Source organism: Felis catus, chromosome D3, assembly GCF_018350175.1.
Source record: "Felis catus isolate Fca126 chromosome D3, F.catus_Fca126_mat1.0, whole genome shotgun sequence".
Lineage (NCBI taxonomy): Eukaryota > Metazoa > Chordata > Mammalia > Carnivora > Felidae > Felis > Felis catus.
In genome coordinates, this window is record NC_058379.1 from 11,312,494 (window position 1) to 11,340,165 (window position 27,672).

The 27,672-nt window shown below is 51.8% G+C and overlaps 1 protein-coding gene and 1 long non-coding RNA gene across 4 annotated transcripts in view; one reads left to right on the forward strand and one right to left on the reverse strand.

Annotated features, from left to right (window-relative positions):
* RBM19 (RNA binding motif protein 19) overlaps positions 1 to 20,727 on the reverse strand; it is a 143,286-nt gene extending 122,559 nt beyond the window's left edge. For 2 of the 3 annotated variants that reach the window (XM_006938504.5, XM_019814580.3), the window contains exons 1-9: positions 20,561 to 20,726; positions 16,493 to 16,675; positions 14,712 to 14,837; positions 14,475 to 14,513; positions 13,981 to 14,173; positions 12,668 to 12,909; positions 10,997 to 11,077; positions 2,699 to 2,777; positions 478 to 549 (exon numbers count right to left, since the gene is read on the reverse strand). In XM_006938504.5, the coding sequence (XP_006938566.2) occupies positions 478 to 549; positions 2,699 to 2,777; positions 10,997 to 11,077; positions 12,668 to 12,909; positions 13,981 to 14,173; positions 14,475 to 14,513; positions 14,712 to 14,837; positions 16,493 to 16,675; positions 20,561 to 20,596 (1,051 nt within the window). In that variant the 5' untranslated portion in view covers positions 20,597 to 20,726. Of the gene's footprint in view, positions 1 to 477; positions 550 to 2,698; positions 2,778 to 10,996; positions 11,078 to 12,667; positions 12,910 to 13,980; positions 14,174 to 14,474; positions 14,514 to 14,711; positions 14,838 to 16,492; positions 16,676 to 20,560 lie in introns of all 3 variants that reach the window. The other variant, XM_045042396.1, reaches the window with a different exon arrangement.
* Positions 20,728 to 20,813: 86 nt separating this feature from the next.
* Positions 20,814 to 25,970, forward strand: LOC102899398. Its single transcript, XR_890906.4, has 3 exons — positions 20,814 to 21,109; positions 22,320 to 22,420; positions 25,733 to 25,970. It is a non-coding gene; the product is annotated as an uncharacterized LOC102899398 (long non-coding RNA).
* The last annotated feature ends 1,702 nt before the right edge of the window (positions 25,971 to 27,672 follow it).

Consider the following 27,672-nt stretch of genomic DNA (forward strand, 5'->3'; position numbering starts at 1 on the left):
CAGCACTCGTGTCCTCACTGGGGGGTCACTGGCTGGCCCTGAATCACCTGTCTGCATTGGGATGCGGCAGAGGCTGCATCCGTGGACATTGGTCGGGTGACCCCCCCCCCCCCAATGGTGGGAACTTGTGCTTGCTGCCCCCTCCACTGAACGGCCTGCCCGCGAAGCCAGAGCCGGCTCCCCTACTCCTCCGGGCTTTGCTTCAATGTCACCTGGGTGAGGCCCAAGTGGATGAAGTCCTGTTTCAAAACGCGGCTCCTCCAATCCCAGCCCATCTGACGGCTGCCTGTCTCTGCCCGCCGCGTGTCAGCTTTCTCTTAACCTCCAGGAGGGCAGAGACCGGTCCGTTCTGCTCACTGCTCTATCCCCCCGTGTCGGGAGCAGTGTCTGGCCCCCAGCAGGCCCTCCACAGAACTTCACGGGGCAAATGAAGGAGCGAAGGAAGCCCTGTGAGCAGGCAGAGGCGGGCTTCCTTACCCATGTACTCCCTGTTGCATTTGAGAGCTTGTTTCACTTCCTCCTCGCTGCTGAAATCCACAAAGATGTACCCTGAGGGACGATGACAAAGACAGAATCTGTAGACATGGGTGGGAGTCACCCAGGAGTGCCCGTGCTGTGCTAGGTGTCCGGGGGGAGCCTGAGCAGAAAGTGGGGGGGGGGGGGGAACTCCCATTTCTGCCCAGTCTCCAAAACACAAGCCGACCCTCCTGCCCCCCCACCCCCACCCCAGGCCAAACTTCTCTTTGCAGGGAGCCAGCGGGGAGACACCGTGGCCCGGCTGTACACGTGGAGGGCCTACAGGAGTCAGGAACACGGGAGGCCCTCACCTCCCTTCCAGCCTCACCCCACCCGAACCAGGGCCTGCCCCATGGCCTTCCCTGGAGACGTGCCCGAAGCCGCCGTGTTACGACTAGCTGGGCGCCTGCACGGCCATCTCCACCACTGTCTGTGAGCACCTGAGGCCCCAACGTGCATACAAAGGAGGACCCAGGAGTCCTTCCTGGAGCCCGGACAGACTGAGACCTCACACCTCCACCTCACACAAGGCCTCAGTGCTGTCAGGAAGCAGAGCATCAGGGCTAACAGATGGCAGGGCTGTGACCTCATCCAAAGCCCACGGTCCGAGGCCTCTATCACAAGGCTGTTTATTCCCTCCTAAGATTCTCCTTCCTGTCTGTTCCCAAAGGCAGGCTCCTCATCCGTCCCCATAAACATCCTCCCCCCCTTCCCTCCCCCTCTGCCACACCCCAGCCCAGCCTACCGCTCTGATCCTTCCCAGGAGGGCTGCAAAGCCCCACCCGGCCCACGGCCCCAGGACCCTCCTGTCACGAGCCAGGGGTCCGTTCTATATCCAACTGTGGCCTCCCTATGCTTTAAGCCACTGGCAGGGTCCTGCACCTAGGCTGAAGTCCACAGTCATTAGTAAGCCCCAGGCCTGGGGGCCAGGTCCTGGGTCCTCACCGGCTATTTTAAGGGGACATTCTGCCCCTCCTCAAAAGCGTCACGGTCACATGCTTGCTCCCTCCAGTTCCCAAGCCTCCAATAGGGTTTAACAGCAGCTCTCGGGGAGCGTGCAGTAGGCGTTCAACACTGTTTAGATGCTGTGTGTGTACTAACTCACTGAAGGAGTTAATACAATTCAATGAGGCAGGACGCCCTACTACACAGTTGAGCAAACTGAGACGAAGTCCCTCATCCCTGGGCACAGGGCTCGCGAGCGGCCGAGCTGGGACCTGAGCCCAGGCAGGCGCTCGTCACCCCGTCCTCCACCGCACTTGGAGAGCTGGGCAAGAAGGGAGGGCTGGCTGGCGGAGCAGACGCGCCCGGGAGGCAAGGTTTCGTGCCCAGAGACCGGGGAGGAAAGATGACAAGACCCGCCCCAAGGTAGGAGCCCTTGCGTCCCTAGACGTCAGCCCCACAGTTCCTGAACCCTCCGCCCATGCCAGAGTCTTCTCGCCCAGGATGCGCTGCACGCCCAGGGCCGGCCTCCCCACGGCCGGAGGCCCTCAGTGCATTCCTCCGCATCCTGCAGCCTCCCGGCCTGGCCAGCGGGTAGGCTCTCCAAGCTCAGGCCCTTCTTTCCAGCATGCTCCCCACCCCTCTGAAGCCTAGAGAGGGGGCCGGCCACCAGGAGTGGGAAGGGGCGCAGAAGAGGGCAGCACAGGGGCAACACCACACATTCTCAGCAACTCAACAGTGCTGCCCGTGGACCCGGCCCAGAAAACCCCAGGACCAAGGACATCTGCTTTTTTTTTTTTTTTTAAATGTCTACTTATTTTTTTTCAAAGAGAGAGAAACAGAGTGCAAGCAGGGGAGGGGCAGAGACAGAGGGAGACACAGAATCCAAAGCAGGCTCCAGGCTCTGAGCTGTCAGCACAGAGCCCGACGCGGGGCTCGAACCCACAAACCGTGAGATCATGACCTGAGCCGAAGTCGGACGCTTAACCACCCAAGCGCCCAGGGGGGTATCTCACTAAACAGAACAGGTGAGCCGACGAGCCCAAGTGTGGGCTGAGATGGGGAGGGGAGAGAAGAGGAACAGGTTAAGACGACCCGCCAGGCCGCCAGGGAGGCTGGCCCTGGTCCTGAGCGCTTCAGCCCGTCCACTGAACGGGGCCCCGCAAACCGCAAACCCAGCAGCTGCCCCGAGCCTCCGTCGATACCGCCTGCCTCCCCCTCAAGCTGGCACCGGCCTTACCTGTCTTGTTCCCGTGAGCATTTCTCACTATTCGAATGGCCACTGGTCTCAGCGGGGCCAGGAATTCCGTGACATTCTTCTACAAGAAGAAAAGTTTTTCCTCCTTTATCGACCCAGTAACAGACGTGCAACCCCATCAAGAAACGGGGGCCAAATTTCTGAATTCAGAGAGGTCCCCACAGTGGCTTACCCTTCAGCATCTCTCGCACCTCTAAACAATACGTATCTTTTCCCCTTCGTAAAACTACCTTAGGAAATGTTTGTAAAAAAAAAAAATTGGGAGTGAAAAGTATATCTGTAGAGTAGGAACGTCCCAATCAGCATTTTCAGGCGTGGTTTCTGATCTTTTTTCTTTTTACATACTTGGGGTTAACTCTTTTGTCACTTCTCATTAATGCATGAGTATTTGTCCATGTTACTTCTTCAAGGTGACACATAGACACTTAAAGGGCTGTTGTAGACAGTCCCCGATTTTCTGAACTCTTTCTGTTTTGGACTAAAGGTGATTTAAACACACTTTCTTTTTTCTCAGTTTTCTTTTTTTTACTGTTTTATTTATCTTTGAGAGAGAGAGAGAGAGAGAGAGAGAGAGAGAACGAGAGAGAGGGTGACAGAGAATCCAGAAGGGGCTCCCGGCTCCAAGCTGTCAGCACAGAACCTGATGTGGGGTTCGAACTCATGAACCACAAGATCATGACCTGAGTCAAAATCGGACACTTAACCAGCTGAGCCACCCAGGCACCCCAGACACATTTTCTTAAGATGCACACAAATATACACAATATTAGCAAATGCCGAAAAGTACAAAACAAGAAGTCAAAAATGGCCCCGGTTTCCAATGCCCAGCTCACTTTTGTTGGCTTTTTATTAAAAATGAAAGTAGGGGAACCATTCTCATTTGTGTACTGGCTTTTAAGCCTGTTAGAGAAGCTTCAAAGGTGCAAGCAACCGTAAAAATCAAGGCACAGAAGACGAATGGAAGAAGTCCAATAAAGTTGGGAATTTTTGCTTTTGCTACTCCCATTTTTAAAAATGTCAAATTACCAAATTCTCCCCCCCAAAAAACCTTTTTCCTCATTTTCATGTGCCTACTGAGAAATCTAGCATATGATAGAAGGTGTGTCTTCTTTACGGGGCACCGGGGCGGCTCAGTCGGTTAAGCGTCTGACTCTTTCGACTTCAGCTCAGCTCCTGATCTCACAGTTCCAGAGACTTGAGCCCTGCACTGGGCTCTGTGCTGACAGCGCACAGCCTGCTTGGGATTCTCTCTCTCTGCCTCTCCCGGGCTTGCACTCTCTCTCCCACAAAATAAACATTTAAAATTTAAAAAAAAAAAAAAAAAAAGGGGGGTATCTCTTGGGAAAAAAAAAATCATCAATCTACACTCTTCTGTATGTTGCATGTTTTACTTGATGGTACATCCTGGGGACCTTCCATACCAGGACATTCTTTTAAGTGACATATCATATCCTACTGTTTCAATGTGCCCCACCTTAGTTAACTCCAGCTAACTAAACTCCAGTTCGTGCGAGTCAACTAGACCTTGTGTTTTTCAGTACGGGCACTACGGAAATTTGGGGCCTGGTGATCTGTCCTGTGCACTACAGGATGCCTGGCAGCATCTCTACCCTCTGTCCCCAGATGCTCCCTCCTCGGCTGCAAGAGTTGAAGCCATCTCCAGATATTGTCAAGTGTCCCCTAGAGGGGGGCACACCATCCCCAGCTGAGACCCCCTAACTTAGCCACTTCTTTTTTTTTTTTTTATTTTTTAATGTTTATTTTTGAGAGAGAGAGAGAGCAAGCAGGAGAGGGGCAGAGAGAGAGGGAGACACAGAATCCGAAGCAGGCTCCGGGCTCTGAGCTGTCCGCACAGAGCCTGACATGGGGCTCGAACCCACGAACCGTGAGATCATGACCTGAGCTGAAGTCGGACTGAGCCACCCAGGCATTCCTAACTTAACCACTTCTTTAAGGACAAAGTATAAAGGTTGTTTACTGGTTTTTGTTTTTGTTTTGGGGTGTTTTTTTTTTGTGTTTCTAAATAACACAACATAAATTGATGCATTAAGTTACCAATTAAATAGTAACACGAAAAGGCTGCAGTGAACATTCTTGCACTGAAATCTTGGTGTATGTGAGCCGTTCGCCTACAGCAAATTCCTAGCATTAAAATTGCTGGGCCAACAGACTTCAAGCTGTATTACAAGCTGTAATCATCAAGACACTATGGTACTGGCACAAAAACAGACACTCAGATCAATGGAACAGAATAGAGAACCCAGAAATGGACCCACAAACATATGGCCAACTAATCTTTGACAAAGCAGGAAAGAATATCCAATGGAATAAAGACAGTCTCTTCAGCAAGTGGTGCTGGGAAAACTGGACAGCGACATGCAGAAGAATGAACCTGGACCACTTTCTTACACCATACACAAAAATAAACTCAAAATGGATGAAAAGACCTCAAAGACAGGAAGCCATCAAAATCCTCAAGGAGAAAGCAGGCAAAAATCTCTTTAACCTCAGCTGCAGCAACTTCTTACTCAACACGTCTCCGGAGGCAAGGGAAACAAAAGCAAAAATGAACTATAGGGACCTCATCAAAATAAAAAGCTTCTGCACAGCGAAGGAAACAATCAGCAAAACTAAAAGGCAACTGACAGATTGGGAGAAGATATTTGCAAATGACCTATCAGATAAAGGGTTAGTATCCAAAATCTATAAAGAACTTATCAAACTCAACACCCGAAAAACAAATAATCCAGTGAAGAAATGGGCAAAAGACATGAATAGACACTTCTCCAAAGACATCCAGATGGCCAACCGACACATGAAAAAATGCTCAACATCACTCATCCTCAGGGAAACACAAATCAAAACCACAATGAGATACCACCTCACACCTGTCAGAATGGCTAACCTTAACAACTCAGGCAACAACAGATGTTGGCAAGGATGCGGAGAGGATCTCTTCTGCATTGTTGGTGGCAATGCAAGCTGGTGCAGCCACTCTGGAAAACAGTATGGAGGTTCCTCAAAAAACTAAAAATAGAACTACCCTACGACCCAGCCATTGCACTACGAGGCATTTATCCACGGGATACAGGTGTGCTGTTTCGAAGGGACACGTGCACCCCCATGTTTATAGCAGCACTTTCAACAATAGCCAAAGTATGGAAACAGCCCAAATGTCCATCGATGGATGAATGGATAAAGATGTGGTATATATACACAATGGAGTATTACTCAGCAATCAAAAAGAATGAAATCTTGCCATTGGCAACTACGTGGATGGAACTGGAGGGTATTATGCTAAGTGAAATTAGTCAGAGAAAGACAAAAATCCTAGGACTTCGCTCATATGAGGACTTAAAGAGACAAAACAGATGAACACAAGGGAAGGGAAGCAAAAATAACATAAAACCAGGGAGGGGGTACAAAACAGAAGAGACTCTTAAACACAGAGAACAGAGGGTTCCTGGAGGGGCTGTGGGAGGGGGGATGGGCTCAATGGGGGAGGGGCACGAAGGAACCTACTCCTGAAATCACTGTTGCACTGTATACTAACTAATAACTAACGTGGACGTAAATTTAAGAAAAAAAAAAATGCTGGGCCAAATGTATGTGGCTTCTTAATTTTGACGGACGCTTCCAAACTGCCCTCCAAAAGGCTGCATTGCACACTTCTACCGACAGCCTGCCAAAGTATTATCGAACTTTTAAAATGTTTGCAAAACGTAATCTTCCAGATTGGACCTGTAGTTCTTCAACTCTGAGTGGACTCAAGTATCTTTACTGGCTCATATGAGTTCTTTCCCTTAAAAGACCTCCTAACCTTTTGTCCATTTTCCTTTCAGGTCACAGGTCCCAATACCAACCTATTTATTTGTAAGTTAAAGAGACCTGCCTGTTCTTCGGTGATGAATGTCTGTCATTCTGTCATCTCTTGACTTTATGACATCTGTCGTCCTACAGAAGGTTTTAACTGCTGTGTAGTCAATTAATCCATGTTCTTCCTTAAGGCCACCAAAGTTCTGCAACAGCTTGGAGGGCAGTGTTTCATACTAATATGATAAGTAAATTCACCCAATGCTTCCTCCTGTAACTTTCATAGTCTCGTTTTTTAAAGCTTTCGGTACACCTGAAATTTATCTTGCTGTAAGGAGTCAGGCAGGAATCCATCTTTCTTTCTGCAGAAAAACTCACCGATTGTCCCATTATTATTTATAGAAAAATCCCTCTTCTCATTGATGTGGACCACCCCCATGACACTAAAGTAAATGCCGATATAAATTTGAGTTTATTTCTGGATTCTATCGTACTCCATCAATCTGTCCACAACTTTGCTCGAACCAAACCGTTTTAAATGCTATAGCTTCAATCGGGTTTCAGTATCTTGTAGACAGAGGTCTATTCTTGCAGGATATTCCCCATTGTTACACCATCCCCTCTCGTGATGAACTCATTCTTCTATAAGAATTGGTATCTTTACTTTCTAAAAACGTATGGCTGGGGCGCCTGGGTGGCGCAGTCGGTTAAGCGTCCGACTTCAGCCAGGTCACGATCTCGCGGTCCGTGAGTTCGAGCCCCGCGTCAGGCTCTGGGCTGATGGCTCGGAGCCTGGAGCCTGTTTCCGATTCTGTGTCTCCCTCCCTCTCTGCCCCTCCCCCACTCATGCTCTGTCTCTATCAAAACATGAATAAACGTTTAAAAAGGAAAAAAAAGGGGCGCCTGGGTGGCGCAGTTGGTTAAGCGTCCGACTTCAGCCAGGTCACGATCTCGCGGTCCGTGAGTTCGAGCCCTGCGTCAGGCTCTGGGCTGATGGCTCAGAGCCTGGAGCCTGTTTCCGATTCTGTGTCTCCCTCTCTCTCTGCCCCTCCCCCGTTCATGCTCTGTCTCTCTCTGTCCCAAAAATAAATAAACGTTGAAAAAAAAAATAAATAAAAATCTATGGCTTTCCATTTATGTTAAGTGTTCTTTTAAGAATCCCTCACTGGAATTTAACGTTTCCTTTATACAGAACCTATAAAACTTCCATTAGAGTATCTATAAAGCCTCCCTTCACACACACACACACACACACACACACACACACACACACACACACAATGTTTTCTTTCTGGCTTAAACACAAATCTTTTCTTCCATTGTATTTTGTTTTTGTTCATAGAGAGGGAAAAAGTGACTCTTTTTTTATGGCATTAGTTTTGCAAAAAGACATCGAACGTTTACTTATTTACGTTTTTTAATTTTTTTAGGTTTACTTAGTTTTTGAGAGAAAGAGCAAGCCGGGGAGGGGCAGAGAGAAGGAGAGAGAGGATCCCAAGTGTGGGCTCTGCACTGTCAGCACAGAGCCCAACCTCACGAACTGTGAGATCACGACCGGAGCCGAAATGGAGGGTCCGATTCTTAACCAACGGAGCCGCCCAGGTGCCCCATCACGTTTACTTATTAAGCATGATTCTCTGCATGTTTGATATTGAAAGGATTCTGACTCTAAATTACCCGGTAATTCAGAGAGTCTAGTGCGACCCAAATACCGCCTGCGGAGATGAACTTGGATGAGCTTAATTTTTTTTTTTTTTTCCCAACGTTTATTTATTTTTGCGACAGAGAGAGACAGAGCATGAATGGGGGAGGGGCAGAGAGAGAGGGAGACACAGAATCGGAAACAGGCTCCAGGCTCTGAGCCATCAGCCCAGAGCCCGACGCGGGGCTCGAACTCCCGGACCGCGAGATCGTGACCTGGCTGAAGTCGGACGCTTAACCGACTGCGCCACCCAGGCGCCCCCGGATGAGCTTAATTTTTAAGAATCGGTAAATACAGACTATCAAAACAGAGGAACCCTTCAAGAGGAAAAAAAAGGGCAAAGATATATATGGTCGGACACTTTGTAAAAGAGGATGAATTACAAATGTGATCGGCCCCACCAATGATTGAAAATATAAATTAGGATGAGATGCCATTTTCTCCTGTCACGTTGACACAGGTGAACACCCGGGGTTCACAGAAGCGGGCATTTCCGTACGTCGCTGACGAGAGTGCAAACCAGCAATGCTTCCGAGGGCAACTGACATTCTGTATCAAAGCCTTGAAAGTGCCCGTGCGTGCGCCTGCATGATACCTACCTGGAGCAAGGGTTGGCAAACTGTGGCCCGCGGGCCAAATACTGCCCATGGCCTGCTTTTGCGTGACCTGAAAGCTAAGAGTGGTTTTCCATTTCTGAAGGGTCATTTGAAATAAAGAAATGTGGTCCAGATACCATAGGGCCCCCAAAGCCTAAACTCTGTGACCTCCGTGGAAAAAAATCTGACCTCTGGTCTCAAGGAATGCTGACTGCATTATTATTAACAGCGAAGTCTGGAAACGACTCCCAGGCCCCACCTTTGGGGATTCGGGGAGTACATATCACAGTGCGTCCAGAGTAAGTCACGTGCAACGTGAACGACGACGCTGGCGGTGTAGGATGCAGAATATTCTACACCACGCCCCCCTCCTGATGAACTTACTCTTCTACAAGAATTAGTATCTTTACTTTCTAAAAACGTGTGGCTTTCCATTTATGTAAGTGTTCTTTTCAATCCCTCCCTGGCTTGCTCTCTCTTTCTCTCAAAAAGTAAATAAACATAAAAGAAATTGAAAATAGTAATTAAGCAAACATTAGATGCCTTTTTGCAAATCTAGTGACATAAAAAACAGTCACTTTTTTTCCTCTCTAGGACCAAAAACTAAACGCTGCAGAACATTCAGCATTCAAAAATATTGTTGACGTATTGCGAAGTTTGAAAATAGTTTCTACTGTAGGAATGCTTTTTAAAGCTAGAAGACGGTGATCGTTGTTTATATACTAAGAAAAAACTGTCTAAGATCAACTCAGAATTTATTAGTGGTTCTCACTGAGTGAGATACAGGGATATGTGGGGGGGGGGGGGCATGTGGGTGTGTAGGAAGTTGTCCTGCTTTGCCTGGGACACTCAGTAATTACACCCACAGGAAGTACCCCTGCGTCCTGGCTCCCTATCTGGTGAGCATTTCTCTCACCCTCAACTTGATTAAAGAACATTTTATTTACTTTTTTTTTTTTTAATGTTTATTTTTGCGAGAGAGAGACAGAGACACAGCATAAGCAGGGGAGGGGCAGAGAGCGAGGGAGACACAGAATCGGAAGCAGGCTCCAGGCTCCCAGCCGTCAGCACAGAGCCCGACGCGGGGCTCAAACTCACAAACCGGAAGATTATGACCTGAGCTGAAGTCAGATGCTTAACCGACTGAGCCACCCAGGCACCTCTTGAACTTTTTTAATGTTTATTTTGTTTTTGAGAGAGAGAGAGAGAGAGAGAGAGAGAGAGCGAGCGAGCATGAACGGGGGAGGGGCAGAGAGAGAGGGAGACACAGAATCGGAAGCAGGCTCCAGGCTCCCAGCCGTCAGCACAGAGCCCGACGCGGGGCTCAAACTCACAAACCACAAGATTATGACCTGAGCTGAAGTCAGATGCTTAACCGACTGAGCCACCCAGGCACCCCTTGAACTTTTTTAATGTTTATTTTGTTTTTGAGAGAGAGACAGAGAGACAGAGAGAGAGAGAGAGCGAGTATGAACGGGGGAGGGGCAGAGAGAGAGGGAGACACAGAATCGGAAGCAGGCTCCAGGCTCTGGAGCCCGACGCGGGGCTCGAACTCACGAACCGCGAGATCATGACCTGGGCCTAAGTCGGACGCTTAACCAACGGAGCCACCCAGGCGTCCCAAAAGAACATTTTATAGGTTCATCCTAGTTCTAAGTAATTTTACCTTATTTAGCTACTTACAAAAATCTTCTACTGTAAACTTTTGTGACTTCCATAAAGGAGGGAATCTGAAGAGTTCTCTGCTGTGTGAACCCGGAATCTAACACTACGGCCTGCAGGCCAAAAGTGGCTGGCAGCCCGCTTTTGTCAGTCAAGTTTTTCGGGCGCACAGCCACGCCTATTTGCGCACCTATCGTCGAGGGCGGTCTCTGTGTTGCCACAGCGGGTTGGGCAGTCACAACAGGGACCGTATGGATCACAAAGCCCTGAGTATTTACCAGAGAAAGTCTCCCACGTAACCAGGGGATGAAACCGATCTTTCTCGGTCTCTGTTTCCTGACCCTGTCAACGCCCGAGATCGGAAGCTCTCAATTTGACCCCAGTGCCTCCCAGTTCAGGTCCTCAACTGGTCCCGAAGTCCCCATGCAGCACAGCGTCCTGGAATCCTCACCCCCGCCCCCTGCTCTCCCAGGGGCTCCTTCCCCTCGTCACGTTGTCGGCACCTACCTCCGTGACGTTGAACGGGGCTCCCCGCAGCCTCACGGTGTGGGGGGTGGGGGGTTCCTTCTGGGTTGCTGGTTTGTCTACCTGAACGACAGCAAGAACAGAAAGGGCCACAGTGAGTTCCTGGCCACAGCTGCAGGAGGTGGCCCTTCCAGACGCCTCGGCAAGGACTCAGAGGCACGTGCTGCCAGGGCGAGCCGCGGGACGCTGACAAGCATCACGCCGGCCGTGGAGGTGCCGTGTGGCTGGCGTGGAGGTGAGGGCGTGCTAACAGGGGCTCCAGGCCACAAGGAGGGGCAGAGGGCCCGGGATGGTGACAGTGGCTACCATTGACTGAGGGCTTGCTCTGTGCCCGACACTGTCCGAGGCACTGTGCAAACGCGGCTGGCCCGCTGAATCTTCAAAACGACCTTAGACGATTGTGGGTTCGGGATCTTCTTTATAATGCCCGAACCCAAACCGCCCGGAAAAAAAGGCAGGTTTTCTATAATCTCTTTGGCAACAAAACTTGCCCTGACTTGACGTCACCTGCCAGGACCACCTGCCCTCAGCTGATGCGAGGCGACCTACAGGCGACCCTTACCCTGAGGGCAGGAGGGGTCCTTTGCGGTTTCACTGCAGAAACAGAAGTGTGTGATGACGGACCGGACCCCACTGCGGGTGCCACACCGCCAGGGGGATCTTCCTGATCTCTGAAACTTCCAGGGCCAGCAGGTGCACCGGCACAGGGGTTTGGGAAACCGGACACAGAGGCCATTGCTATGCTGAGTGTCATCTCAGACGAGGAGAAGCACCCTCACCCCGGGTCCCACGGCTACTCTGTGTCGGGGCTGAGATCTGAACCCACAGCTCTAGGAACTCGACATTAGTCCGGAGTATACATTTTTAGGAGAAAAGGATGGAATGTGCAATGGGAAGGGGCCGAAAATGAAGGACGGAGAAGGATGAAGAAAGAAAAAGAGAGAGGACACGTGGCACCTTGAAGGGAGCTGGCTGGGGTATAGGGAGGTGAGGGCATGGGGCCCAAACACGACCCACCGGGTCCCTAAGCAGAGAGAACGCCCTGGTGGGGGACAAGGCGGCCGTCCCTGAAGGTCGCACCCACGTTTATAATGTAGACTTCAGAGCCCAGCAGCCCAGCAGTCGTGACCCCACGACTTCCCAGCCATGACCTCGGCCAAGTCGCTTCCCTCCTCTGAGCCTCGGTTTCCTCACCTACAAAATGGGACAGGAATCCCTGCATGCCCCCGCTCCCCAGAAGGCTGTCCTAAGAGTCCGCGACAAACGACAAAGCGCGCGTTGTACCCAGCATGTAGTAAGCACTCAATTAATCCCATCGGTATTGCCGACTGTGGGCTCACACCCGCCTATCCTGCTATGAAACATAAAGTATCACCTGCTCCGACCTCTCAACCGGCTCATTAACACCCCTCAGCTCCAGAAGGCAGGTGGCCTCTCCACGTTGCCACAGAAAATAAACTCGGGAGGGGAGAAGTGCTTGCTCTAGGTCCCACGGTGAGCAAGTGGCAGGGCTGAGCCGCAGAGCGGTCTTTCCTTTATGATACCCGCCGCCAGCAAAGGGGCCGCAGCGAGCATGGCGAGGACGAGGGCACACGTCCCCTCCCCGTCCTCCCTCTGCCTCCCGAGCGCCCGCGCACGTCCTCACGCACACACCTCAGCGCCGGCCGCCCCCGGCCTCTTGTCCCTGGACGGCGCGTCCTGCTCCAGGCCAGCCGCGCGCCCCCCTCCATCTTGCCGGACGGCCTCGCTCCCGTCCGCACAGCTGACAGCTTCGTCTTCGCTCCCCTCCTCCTCCGAGGATGACAGCGACTCGGACGTGACCATCTTGGATTTCAGGTAGTCCATGTCGGACAGTTCCTGCTGCACGGCCGCCCTGGGTTCGCGGCCACCCTCCTCTGCGAAAAGCAGGGGGGGCAGTGAGCGGAGCAGGGGCCGGGGCGGCAGAGGGCCACCGGGGGCAGCCCCGGTGGGTCCTCTGACACGTGACGTTAACCGGGGCGAACCGCGGGGAGTTCTGGTATCTCACGGGCCACGGCTGGTCGAGAGCCACGCGACTCCCCGGGCCGGCCCTGCCCTCGTCAGCCTGCTCTTTCGACTGCGGCCTGCGGGACTCTTCTGGGGGCACGGACAGGACCGTCACTCCTGGAGTGGCCTCCAGATGCTCCCGGGACACCCACCCTCTTCCTCAGGCCCACGTGAGCTGCCCGGCTTCTCCCCGGCAGCCACCCCAAACCACGCGGGGTCCCCTCGAGCTCCTGCACTTCCCTCTGCCCTGTGCCCTGGCCACGCTCCTCCCTCTGCCAGCGACCCCCTTCCCGCGCCTCCCCTGCTCTATCCCAGCAGCTCCCAGCGAGTCGTCTGGACTCCAGTGTTGCCGGAAGCTTTACCAGGCCTGAAATTCACAGGGAAGTCATTCTCCCGCCTCAATGCAAAATCGACGCCCGACCCACGACCACAGCCAACTGCCACTCTGGATGGCGACTGCTCCTGCTCGCATCCCCCCGCCCCCCCGCCCCGACGTGGCCGTGGGCCCCTGCTGAGGACAGAGGTGCCCTCCCTCACCGCCTTCAGGCCTCCGCTCTACGGTCCCCTCCTCAAGAGGCCTTCCCCGGGAGCTCTCCTCCCCCCTTTCCTGCTTTCTCTCTGTGGCGCCCGTCTTTAGGCACGTCGTCAACACTGAACTTCATCTCCTGTGGTTTCTCTCCCCACCACTGGAATGGGGGCTCCATGCGGGCAGGATTCTTCTCTTTTGCTCACTGCTATGTCCTGAATGCCCGGCATTCAGCAGGTGCCCCATAAATATTTGACTGACTGTGACCAGGCCCGGTCAGGGCATCTTGGGTGGGATAACCACCCCCACTTGAGGACAGCGTCTCTCACAGTCGTCTCCTGTGTCTGGCACTGAGGGGCCCAAGGTCACACCCCTGCTGGTCTGGACACACGCAGGCGCACGCAGATGCCCTTACCTTCCGGGTCCTCCCCAGGCCCCTCCTCGTCACTCTCCTGCCCCGAGTCGGAGTCGAAGTTCAGGTAGTCACTGGCAGGCCTGCCCTTCCCTTTCGAGGGCTCGGCGTCCAGGGCATCGTTCGCCCAAGTGGCTGTCTGCGTCCGCTTCTGGTGAACCGACAGGAACTCCCGGAACTCGGCGTCTTTCTTCAGCTGGTGGCACCGGGGCCGGGGACAAAGGGGGACAGGCAGAGAAGGCTCAGCTAGGGCGCACCCGCCTGCCTCCCCGGAGGATGAGGGCATCCGCCGAGCTCACGTCCCTGGCCTCCTGAGGACCCTGGGGGCAGTTGGTGGTACCCTTCACCAGACTAGAGGACTACGGAGCCACGGACACATGGCAAGGAAGACGAGGCCCACCTCTGCCTGCCAGGCTGCCTCACCCCCTCCGAGCCTGCCGCAGCCCGCCCAGCACCACCCAGGGCACCCACGCTCTCGGCCAACGGGACACACTCACCTTCTCCAGCTCACCCGCTACCTTTTTCATCTTGTCATCCTGCAAACAGAAGTCGCAGACGGTGAGGGTCACAGATGAGGGGGAAGGGGGGACAGAACGCATTGCCCGGGGAGCACCCGCCTTCAGGAACCACCCGAGGGGGGGTGTCTGGCCATTCCCGCTCCCACCGCCCAGCCCATGCAGGGGCCACCACCTTGCTGACACCGGAGATGCGGGTGGGAGTGACCTTCTACGCACTTTCTTAGGTTCCATCGAGATGGAGTCTTGGCCTTTTGAGGGATTCTTAGACTGGCTTGTTTTCTGGGCATGCTTGCTCCAGGCCCGGGGCTTTGTCGGGTCCCCAAACGACTTGCAGAACTCCACCTGCGTGGGAGAGAGAGGGTGATGGGGACACTGCCACCCGCCCAGCACGGGCGCTCCCCTTCGGCACCTGGGGAGCCGGGCCTTTTTACAAAGGTGGCTGTCACTTGCCGGCTGAGTCGGCTGAAGCAAATCACAACCGACCCTTGAACCACAACCCCCGAGTTCCTGTCTCCACTCCTGTCCCGATCACCCAGGTCGAAGGTCGCAGCCACTTAACCTTTCCGATGTTCAAAGTGGGGAGGGTGGGGGTCGCTCCCACCTGCAGAGGGCTCAGACTCCCTGGTGCATGGAACTTGTGGGTAAGTGCAGTGACCGTGGTAACTTTAGCGAGGACGGGCAAAGGCCGGCAGGGACTACAGATGCCCCTGGGACGATACAAGTTGGAACCATACGGGTCCGCTTGTATGCAGTTTTTTTGTTGTTTTTTTTTTGCTAAATGCAGTACAGCATCGTGAATGTCTTTTCTCTCATGATTTCCTTAACGTGTTTGTTTTTTTTAGCTTATTTTATCGTAGGATTATAGCACAGAACACATATAACATGCAAAGTACACGTTGACTGTTATCAGTACGGCTCCTGGTCAACGGTAGGCTATTAGTAGTTAGATTTGGGGGGAGTTGAAAGTTCTGCACGGATTTTTAATTGCACAGGGGTCGGCTCTGGAGCCCGAGTTCTTAGCCATCCAGCCCCCAGGGTGGCTGACGCAGGGGGTCGAGGCTAAGCTAGCGGCCTCCCGGATCACTGTAATTACCGCGGGGCAAGCTCAGCTGGCCCCAGAGGACAGCTCTGGGGTGACGAGACAGGGGGGCGACTGCTCGGAAGCCCGGAAGTGCTTGGTGTCCAGCCTGAGCTGAGAGCCACGCTTTCTGCCACACTCAGGAGTGCCAGGCGGCCACCTCTGCCCCCTGGGGACAGGCTACCATCCTGCCACACCCCTTTGTAGGGATTTTCAAAATAGTTCTGCTGTTTCTGTAGCAATGACATGTGTTCAATGTATGAAACTTAAATCAACAGAGGAAAGTACAAGTGGAAAAAAAACCAACCAAACAAAAACCCGTTTTTACCCTAACCCTTATCACCCGGAGGGAGAAATTAACGTTTTGGTAAAAATCCTTCCACGTGGCTCTCTTCACATCACACACTTGTAAACTAAAAAATACGAATTGTCTGAATGGGATCGCAAGATACACACTTGTCCAACATCTGGTTTTCTCTTCTCACCAGAGCGTTAAGGATGTTTTACCAACTCATTAGATGTACGTGAGTGACACGGGCAGGACCTCCTCCTCCAGGAAGCTCTCCTGACCCCTTCCCAGGCCAGGACCCGGGCCCCCTGGCGCTTCCCCGTCACAGCGCTGACAACACGGACTGAAAGTGGCCTATTCACCCATGAGGACGGGGCCAGGGGCACGATGTTTCTCTAAACCCCCAGCATCGGGTGGGCACTCCCCGCCCCCACGCTGAGTCCCACCCCGCCCCCACGCTGAGTCGGAAACTGCGGAGAAAGCTCTCCAGGGGAATCGTACGCAGGAAGTTTGAGCACCGGTGAGGTGGACCGGGGCAGCATGGTCCGGAAGCAGCCAGGCTCCGGACAGGAGCGGAGAGGGGAAGGTCAAGTGGGGTCAGGTTTGACGGGCAGGCGGAAGTGGACTCACCACGATCCGGGATGTGTCGATAAAACTCCTGTTGAAATGGTTCAGTGCCGATCGGGCCTCTTCCTCCGACTTGAAGCCGATGAAGCCAAACTTACGGAACTTGCCGTCTTTGGTGAACTTGAGGCTGCAGTCGGTCAGGGCGCCAAAGGAGGCAAACAGCTGCCTGAAACGCTCCTCCTTCATCTGGGACGGAAGGGGCGCAGTGAGGGAGGAGCAGGGGAGTCCTCAGAGCCAAGGGGGCAAAACCGGGCTGGAAACCCCGAGGCCCTGGGATTCCCTGTTAGGATAAGGAGAGTGAACACTTCGGGAGGTCAGCCCTGTGGCCACTCCACAGCCAACACCTGATAAAGACCTGTCAGGATAAATGCGTGAAGAAATGAACGTGGTAGGTTACATGTGTTTGCTCATTGTGGTAGAGGGTAGATGTCCACATCCTAATCCCTGGGCCCCGTTGAGTATATGACTGTTGATGGCAAAGGCATTTCACAGATGTGATTACATTAAGGATCCTGAGATGGGGAAGTTCTCCTGGATTATCCGGGTGGATCTGAGGTCCATGTTCCACTACACGAGAGAGACGGGAGGGTCAGGGCCGGAAAAGGTGATGGGATGTTGGAGACAGAAAGAGACTGCACGATGCCATGCTGTTGGCTTTGACCATTCAGGAGGTGGCCAGAAGCCCAGGAGAGCAGGCAGCCTGGAGAAGCTTACAAAAGGCAAGAAAACAGATTCTCCCCGGGAGTCTCCAAAAGGAACGCGGCCCTACCAACGCCTTGATTTTAGGATTTCAGCACCGGGGTGGCTCAGCCGGTTAGGTGTCTGACTGTGGCTCAGGCGATGATTTCACGGTTCACGGGTTCGAGCCTCAGGACAGGCTCTGCGCTGGTGTTGTGGAGCCTGCTTGGGATTCTCTCCCTCTCTCTTCCTCTTTCTCTGCCTCCCCCCCACATGCACCCGCTCTCTCAAAACTAATAATAAGATTTAAAAGAAAAAACAAGGTTCTCTGCCCTCCAAAACTGTAAGATTACCAATGTGTATTGTCTAAGCCACTTCGTTTGTGGCAATTTCTTGTAATAGCAATAGAAAACTAATTCATTAATGTTCTTAGGATTTGGTCACAGGGCCCACAGTATGGAAACTGGCTCCTGGCCCCCATCCTCACTCCAGCCAGGCTACCCATCCAATTCAGTGAGTTTTTTATTTTATTTTATTTTATTTTATTTTATTTTATTTTATTTTATTTTATTTATTTATTAAATGTTTATGTATTTTTGACAGAGAGAGAGACAAAGCATGAGCAGGGAAGGGGCAGAGAGAGAGGGAGGCAGAATCTGAAGCAGGCTCCAGGCTCTGAGCTGTCAGCACAGAGCCCGACGCGGGGCTCGAACCCGCAGACCGCGAGATCATGACCTGAGCTGAAGTCGGACGCTTAACCGACTGAGCCACCCAGGCGCCCCACAGTGAGTTTTTTAAGCAGTGACTGGGAGAACTGTGTGTATGTAGTACTGGGGACACCAAAAACCCCCCAAAATAGCCAATACAAGGTCTAAAATTAAAAACACTGGAGACCTTGGCAGCCCAGTAGGAAGGGAAAACACATTTTCTGAGGCAGGTTCTTAATAACTCTGTAATCATTAAAATCTCGTATCACCCTATGAGTTAGGGATCATTATCCACGTTTTTAGAGAGGAGAAAACGAAGCTCGTGGAGGACCAATGGTCTACCCAAGGTCTACAGGCTCGAGGTCTGTGACTCAGCTCAGGAACATAAAAGGCAGTGAAATTCATCACCCCCACTACCTGGGAAGAGCCACGCGCAAGTCTGACCCCACCATTCCTCTGTCCAAAACCTCTTGGCGACTTTCGGACGCCAAAGGCTCATGGAGAAGCCGCTAAGGTAAAACACGAGATTCTCCACGACCCGGCCTGACCCACCCCTGCAGTACCACCTCTTGCCAAACTTCTCAAAGCCCTCCCCGACTCCCACCTCTGAGGTTTTACTGGTCGTCTCCTATGGGTGCAATCTTCCCAAAAGGCCCCGGCTAACCCCTCATTCTCAATTCAGTCATCTCCCCCAGGAGGCCTCTCCCGGACTCCTCAGGTGGGTCAGGTAACCAAGCCGCCTGTGCTCACACAGCACGGGGTCCTACTTCGATCCCTGACCTTATGTCACAGTGATTTTGCTCCTGATCTCCTCTGCTAGACTGCTCGTGCTCTAAGAGAGGGGAGGAGGGGGGGGACTGAATTTTATCTCCCACTATCTACAATGTCGGCAACATAACAAGTGCTCACTACTAAATATGTGTCGGGAAAGAGTTAAGAAAAGTGTATGCTATCGTGCAATGAGAGACAGTACGGTGAAGGGGTCAGGAACACACATTTCTAGAAGCAGATTGCTCAATTCAATCCCTGCTCTTTGAATTACCAGCTGTGTGCGACCTCAGGGACATCACTCTCCTTTGCTGTAGTTCGGTCGCTTCATCTTTAAAATGGGTGTAATCACGGAAGCTACCTTGTAGGGTTCTGCTGAGGAATAAATGAGTTACTTAACCGAAAGCCACTAGTGCAGTGCCTGGGACACAGCGAGCTCTCAAAACGTCAGCTACTGCTACCATTGGTTTTCGTGAATTCTTTCATTCATCAGACAAGACAAGCAAGGGTAAGAGAGTCAGTCCAACGAGAGAAGAAGCCCAATGAGACGGAAGTTGGGAGGGTAGCCATGCTAAAGTCCTCAGCCATCACCGTGAGGCACCAAGAGACACTGCCTAAAGCAGATGGATGGATCAAGATGTATTCTGAAGGTTTACTCCTTAGGGTAAACAATGGAAGAATTAAAAATAATATAACAGACAGTTAGGGAAAAACAGATGATCAAAATTCCTCATCTTGCTTAGGGGAGGGTCAGCAGATAGTCACTGAGGTAAACAGACCACGAAACGGAGGAGAGAGCACGCTATTTAGACATGAAGAAACACCGATGAGGAGTCCTAAAAACAAACCACGGAAGATGATTCCTCCTGGACAGAAAGACAGAGGCAGGATGGAGCAAAAGATTTTGCTTCTCATTTCATACACCATTGCGCTGTTTGAAATTTTTTTTTTTGTAGTGTTTGAGTTCTTAAAATCCTGTCATAGGTCCCCCACAACTGCTGGGGGGGGGGGGGGAGGAGTTACACACACACACACACACACACACACACACACACACACAATAAAGCCGAAATGGCTTTGTGTTGTCACTCCTAAGGAGGGAAGCTCCTGAGGAATTAGAGTTAAGAGTCCAGAAGACGTCTCATCCCATCCAAAGGGCACATTTTGTATCTTGGGAACAAGCTTACTAGCCACACCAGCGGTGTGGGGGCTCTTCATCCCAACAAAAGTTATAGCAAAATAGGTAAGGATGAACCCCTGGGGCACGCTGCCTCCAGGCATCTGACACCACCTACTTCCCGGCTGTTTCTTCACTTATTCGTTCCACATGTTTTTACTGAATGTCTACCACGTGCCAGGTTCTGTGCTGGGCTCTTGAAACAGTGACAAGTGTGACTGGCTCACCCCTCTCTACTTATTGGATAAACGGTTTAAAGCCCTTCACACGCACTCAGTCTCCTTAAATTACGCCCACTGGCCCTAAAGTTGGGAGTCAGGATTGTAACGCAGGTCCTCAACCTAATACTCCCCATTTGCCTCTCCAACAGTTTCCCGAGTGGGAGATGAATACAAGTGCAGGGTCCGACCCAGTCACAAGTGAACAAAAAAAAAACGTGATCGGACCAAAGGGGTTGTGGAAGAGAGCATTCAGCCCACATGGGGTGTTGGCATCTCCGCCGGAAAAGTTGTGGGGATGGAAGTCAGGTACCCTCGGACCGGCTGTGGAACCTTGAGCGCTCGCTGTCCCCCTCTCCCGTCAAATGGGGGATTTGCCACCGATCCTGCCCTTTTGGGTTTCGAATACGTCCTGAGTCCTGCCCCAAGGCCGAAGCCCCTCAATTCTCCCCAGCCACCTCCTTCCTAGCCCCCAACTGGCTGCTCCCAATTTCAGATTCTCAAGTCCAGGCCCCGCACTCACCCCATTCGGGAGGTTCTTCACGATCAGTCGCGACATGGCGCACGGTCCCCACTGGGTTGCGATGCCAGCGCAGGTGGACAGCGTCTTTCACCAACAACTTTCACGCTCCCGCTCTGGGGGCCGCCATCTTTGGCGAGCCGGAACAAGATCACGTGTTTCAGACGTAAGCCCGCCCTCTCCGGAAGCAGGCGTGGCCGAACCGGAGCGACCCAAGGAAGTCACACCCCTCAAGGGGGCGGGCCTGAGCGCTTGCATTCTGCGCATGCGCAGGCTGTTTTCGCCCGTAGAAACCCGTGGCCCCGCAGGCGCCCGGGGGCGCTGGTTGGCTGGGGTCTGCGTGTGGCGGGTTGGGCGCTTGAGTGCTGGGGAACACTCGGAAGTCGTTTTAGCCCCCTTCTGTATTTTCTTTTATTATTGAATCCTAAAACAGCCCGAAGAAGGGGGGGGGGGTGGCGGTAAGGATTAGGGATGCTTGCCTCCCATTCAGAGATAAGGAAACTGAGGTTCAGAAAGGCTGCCAGACACCATGAATCTATGAGAGCGTCACTTGTAAGTATTAGAACGTGTCAATTGGAACTAAACATGTCTGTTTTGCGGGCGAGCCCGCTGGGAACCAGATTAAGGCAGCTTGCTCAAAGTCACAGAGCTGTGACATATTAAGTAGTATTAAGTAGTCTTAAGAGCTAGGATTTTGAGGTTCGTTGGTTTCCTACAGGTGCTGTAACATTACCAGAAACGTGGTGACTTGACAGAAATGTATCCCTTCACAGTTCTGGAGGCAGGAGACCCCAAATCAAGGTGTGGGCAGGGCTGCACCCTCCTGGTAGTCTCTAGGGGAATATCCTTCCTTGCCTGGTCCAGCTCCCGGTGGCCCCAGGTGGCCCGTGACTTGTGACGGCATCCCTCCAGTCTCTGCCTCCTGTTGACAATGCCTTCTCCCCTGTGCATCTGTGTCAAATCCACTCCCCTCTCCTTTCTCTTACTGGGCTTAGAGCCCATCTCAAATCCAGGATGATCTCACGTCAAGATCCTTAACTTTCTATCTGCAAGGACCCTCTTCCAACTAAGGTCACATTGGTAGGTTCCAGGGTGTAGGGCATGGGAGTGTATCTCTTCGGGGGACACTATTCAACCCCCTTCATGAGGATTTATTTGCTTTGTGTAGAGGGTTACTTGGAAGGTCGAATTTCGCCCTCTCCGCCTCTTGTAGTCCCTTCCCAGGAAAGCACACATACACATGTAAAAATGTACCCTCACACACGCCTAGAGTGGATGATTTAAGGGGTCACTTTATTCAGCAGATATTTATTGATATTCGTGAAAATGCTCTTTAATTAAATGACAATTAGGGGGTTGTTTTCTGCACACAGAGACCCTGGTCAGGAGGGGCTGAAGCAGGCTTTATAAGGCAGCTCCAGGATATTAGCCTTTTATGAGAGGGCAAGTGTGGGTTGCCCCACCAGTCCTGGCTTCATGTACTTTTATTTTATTATTTTCATGAACTGCCTTTATTAAAATGTGCGACTAAACGTAGCCTTCCCTAAAGAAATTCACAAATCAGAAGGTCTTTCAAAGGTATTAAAAGAAATCGAATGCTCTTTGCCAATCTGTGTGTCCCAATGCTGGGCCAGGAAAATATGGTCGCCACATGTCCGGGACGGAGGGACTGCTCCTGGGTTGTATTGCATATCCCCGTGCATTTAATAAACAGCCACGTTGTAACGTTATTATTAATCTTCCTGTTCTCCTTCCTTGCCAGGTTGTCTCTTGCCTCCTTTTCTCTCCCAGCAAATATAATCTGGGGGCACCCGGGCCCCACCAGACCGGCCTCTCTGATCACACTCAAGGATTAACAATCAGGTAGGTCTAAGCAGGCTCTACCCGAAGCTGCCATCATGAGTGCGCTGGGGACTGTGGGAAGTTGTGTCTGGATCGTGAGGGAGTTACCTTCCCAGGGGGAAAAGGCTGCGGGAAGGACTTGGAAGGGTTTGGTAGAGGCAGGATAGAGAGAGGACAGGAGATTGGAGTCTTGATTTCCTCCACATGAAGAGTCTAATTATGAGAAGACATCAGATAAACCCCAAGTGGGGGACATCCAAAAAAAAAAAAAAAATCCCTGATCAGGACTCCTCAAAATTGTCAAGAAGTCTGAGAAACTGTCCCGGCCAGGAGGAGCCTGAGGAGACAGGACAACTAAATGTAACATGGGATCCTGGGACAGAGAAAGAGAAAGGCTGAGGACATCCAAACAAAGCATGCCCTTTAGTTAATAATACTGTATCGATTTTGGTTCCATTGTGACAAATGGACCATGGGGATGCTAACCAGCAGGGGAACCTGGGTGCAGAGTGTGTAGGAACTCTAATAGTCTCACAACTTTTCTGTAAATCTAAACATGATTCTAAAATAATGAGTTTATTAAATCTTTTTTAAGGATATTTTGAAAATTAAAGGGATTTGAGAGGTCGGTATTTATAGATGTGGAATAATCGCTAAGGTGTGTTAGAAAGGGCAAAAAGCAAGGTGCAGAAGAGAGAACTCTCTCTGCCCCTGCTTGCCTGGTACTAACCTGCCCCACCATGAGAAGACCGACCTTTGGAAAGGGCTTCTATACAATAAAATAACAACGGATGCCTCGAATGCCTTCAGGCATGATCCTTTCTACTTAAGATGTCTCAACCCCCTTCCCAGGGGCCCTGCGAAACCCACCTTCCTTCTCAAAACGTCTTTTGGTAAATGACTTAGATTTTTAAGGATACATCCAGCAACCATCACTCCCGTTCCCCCATCCAATCTGTTCTCCTTCCTACAGCAAACCACTGTCCAAAGTTCTCATCCATCTGTCTCTCCAGGGACAGCCAAGTTTGTGGTTGTCGCAACAGGAAAGTAGCCACATCAGTGGATGTGTGCGTGGCTGTGTTCCGATAAAACTTTATTGATGGACGCTGCCATTTGAATTTCCTATCGGTTTCATGGGTCCCCAAATGGTACTCGTCTTTTGATTTTTTTTTTAACCACTTAAAAATGGGAAAACCATTCTTGGCTGTGAGGTCATAGAGAAATGGGTGGCTGACCCAATTTGGCCCAGAACATAGTTTGCTGACCTGTATGTAGAAGCAACATGGGTAGAGAGCCTTTTCCTTTGAGCACCTCGCTTTTAGCCCTTTCTAATACACCTTAGCGATTGTTCCACATCTATAAATACCGACCTGTCAAATCCTTTTACTTTTCAAAGTATCCTTAAAAAAATTTAATAAACTCTTAATTTTAGGGTTATTTTAGATTGACAGAAAAGTTGGGAGAATATTAAGAGTTCCCACTCACCCTGCACCCGGGATCCCCTGCGGTTCGCGTGGGCGTTCGCATAGGCGTGGTGCATTTGTCACAATCCAACATATATTGATACGTTATTATTAACTCAAGTCCGTGCTTTATTCGAATGCCCTCAGTTTTTCCCCCGCGGAGGTTCTCATTTCCGTTCCAAGCGTTCCCGTTTCTTCCAACAGCAGCTTTTCTGGGGATCCTGACACCTAGTAGTCTAATGCAGCCCAGCAAATATCTGAGTGACTCCCGTGCAGGCACTGGGGCTACAGCCGTTAACAAGACAAGCGCCGTCCCTGTGCTCATGGGGGATCCCACGTCAGACAACGAATTCCAAGTGCAGTGAGCATTCTGAGAATTAGGGTGTGGTTCCCCAGGGGACTTGATTGAGGCTGGGGCTTCTAAGAATCCCGGCTGGCCACATACTGGCTAGGTGGCCCCCAGCAAAGTGCTGATCCCTGAGCCTGTTGTCTTTTCTATAAAATTGGGTAATGGCTGTCAACACCCACGTGTCCTCACCGGGCTCACTGAGGATTAACATTCAGCCCACTTGACTTACCTCTCTCTGTATATTATCCTTATTACAAAACTAGTTGTAATCATCATGGCCCTTCACGCTGAGACTCTTCCCCCCCAGATCCAGTCCATAACCACAGTGCAATCAAATTCAGGAATGTTTAGCATTGATATAATAATTTTTTTTCTAACACCGCGTATTCAAATTTCAGCCAGCGTCTCAACCACCATTTTGTCCCCTGGTCCATGATTCAGCCCAAGATTACACGTGGCAATCCCTTGTCACGTCTCTTTAGCCTCCTTTAATCTGCCAAGATTTCACCAGTGTTTCTTCCCCTGTCGTTCCCCTGATGGTTCCGAAGGCTGCAGGCCAGTCATGTTATACACTGTCCCCCAGGGGAGGTCCAGCTGGCATTTCCCCACGACTGAATTGGGGCTATGCTGTCAATCTGTCGCAAAGCGGGCGATGGGAACGCTCGTCAGCAGGGTAAGGGCCGTCTGCCAGGCTCTCTTCCGTAAAGGTTTTCCCTTTGTCATCTATAAATCACCCATGGGGTTTCTAGAAAATTTGACGGTATTTACAAAGGCTTAGCGGCAGTCGATTTTAGTTTGTACGGGGTTACACGAGTCCCGGACGACTGCCTTTCTATCCATTGACACACAGGGAAACTGAGGCCCCCAAAGGAGGAAACACTAGCTCAAGATCACAGGGTAGAAACCAAGGTCAGGTTCAAGCTGGGCTCCTCTGGCCCCTCCTCACCTGTGGCCATTCCCTGTAAGGGCGGCAAGGGAGGTGCCGGAGACCGCTACCCTGTATGTCACCACCTGACAGTTTCAGTGTGGCCCTGGCCATTCACTGCCCATCACCCCAGAATCCCCTTCCCCAGAAAAGCAGCCCCCTATTCCCAGGAACCTGCAGAGGAACCTTGATGGATGCAGGAGGCCATGGTAACTTGAGACAGGAGACCAGGTGTGAGCCACACCTGTGTGGACATCGGGTAGCTCACCTGTGACCGGTGGCAGCTGAGGACCCCCCCATCCCCCTGCCTCTTGGCCCTGCTGGGAGCCCAACATTGGAGATGTGGGGGGCCCTTCTTGCCCTTGGTGGTGAACCGTAAAGATTCACCTGGAGGCACATGGAAATCACAAATCATTCCTCACACAGACTGTGGCTGGGGGGAAACTGAACCCATTCTAAGAAGATATGCCCACGGGGGGTCTTATCCCAGGCTCCGGTGCCTCCAAATTCCAGTGCCTGTTGAACCTGGCCTGGAGGCCTGAGACAGGATGATCTGGGGGTAAGACCAGAATCGTTGTCCTTTCTTATTTTTTCAGCTGTCCTGTGGGCAGATGCCCTGTCTCCCATACAGAGGATCAAAAGGCTGGTTTGAGAAGGGAGTTCGTTTCCTGACCGGCCTCCAGGTCCTGTGAGGTCCAACCACTGACCACTGCTCCCCACTCAGCTGCAGCCACACTGGCCACTTTCTGCTTCTCAAATATGCATGCCTTGTCCTCACCTCTCATGGGTTGAACTGCATCTCTCCCCAAAATATCTAGAAGCCCTTGGAACCTGTGAGTGGGATCTTATTTGAAAATTAGATCTTTACAGATGTAATTTAAGGATCTGGAGATGAGGTCATCCTGGAATTAGGGTGGGCCGTAACCCCAATGACTTGGTGTCCTTACAAGAAGGTCACATGAAGACACACGCACACAGGGAGAACTCTGATGGGGGAGACAGGGGTTGGGGGAGGCAGCCACCAGCCGAGAATTACCAGCAACCACCAGAAGGTGAAAAAGGTGAGGAAGGATCCTCCCCTAAAGACTTCAGAGAGAACACCTGCTGACACCTTCATTTTGGATCTCTAGTCTCCAGAAGTGTGAGAAGATACATTTCAGTTGTTCTAACCCTCCCCCCCCCCCATTTATGGCAATTTATTACAGGAGCCCAAGGACACTAACACGTCATCTCAGGGCCTTTGCATGTCCTGAGCTCTTTTTTTTTTTTTTTTTTCCTTTACGTTTATTTATTTATTTTTGAGGGAGACAGAGACAGCATGAGTGGGGCAGAAAGAGAGGGAGAGAGAAAATCCCAGGCAGGCTCCACGCTGTCAGCACAGAGCCTGATGTGGGGTTCAAACTCACGAAACCACGAGATCATGACCTGAGCCCAAACCAAGAGCCAGAGGCTTAACCGACAGAGCCACCGAGGTGCCCCCCGCCGAATTCTTCTTTCAACTCTTCACCTGATCGAGGCCAGTTCATCCCTTGGGCCTCAGCCTGAGAGGACACGTCCATCTACATTCGGTCCCGGCCGACACTGACTCTGAGTGCACCCGCCACCTTCCCCAGCGGCTTGTAACTGCCTAGACGTTTGCCTGCCTACAGGTTTAACACTTGCCCCGCCTAGAAGGTTCTCCTCAGCGGGCGGGGGCTGTGTCTGCTTTTGCTCACCGCGGTGGATGATGGCAGCCCCCTCCCCTGAAGGACTGTTTGCAGAGCCTCTCCCCGGCTGCAGAGAGCCGCCTTGCCCCAGGTCCTACCCCACCGTTTTGGCCTCGATCCACCGACTGCTTGGTGTGGGGGGTTGTAGAGTCTCGGCCTCCTTGCCCTAATTAGGGGCGACCCCGGAGTTTTGGCCGCTCTTCAAAATTCTTTGCGAGGTCTGCGAGGTCTCTTCTGACACTGCAGTCCAGCCGGGCTCATCCTTCCGGCCCTTCCTGCTCCTTCCCTGTCCTTGCCCGGGTTCCCCCCGGATCCCAAGAGCACCCCCTCATGAGCCCGCTTATACTAAACTCCATCTCAGACTTGGTGTCCTGAGAACCCCATGCACAAGGATGTCCCGACGCTGGGCGCACGCGGGAGAGCGGTACCAACTGCATAAAAACAGTTGTTTGTGGTAAATGAATGAACTTGAACTGCTGTGGTCCTCCCACCCCCTCCAGGTGCCTGCCCTTAGCATCCCAGGCCAGTCACCCTTGTCTGCCTCCCTTTCTTTCCTTCCTTCCGTCCTTCCTCCCTCCCTTCCTTCCTTCCTTCCTTCCTAGTAACGATCTCCTAAGCCAACAGGTGGCACACTTTTTCTGTAAAGGCCGAACTATTTGGGCTTCATGAGCCATGAAAGTCTCTGTCACAACCACTCAGTTCTACCATCGTGAGCAGCCACAGACAATACATAAATGAATGAGTGTGGCTGTGTTTATTCCAGTAAAATGTTAATGACAAGGCAAGGGGCCAGATTGCTAACTGCTGGCCCCGATTTACTTTAGTGACTC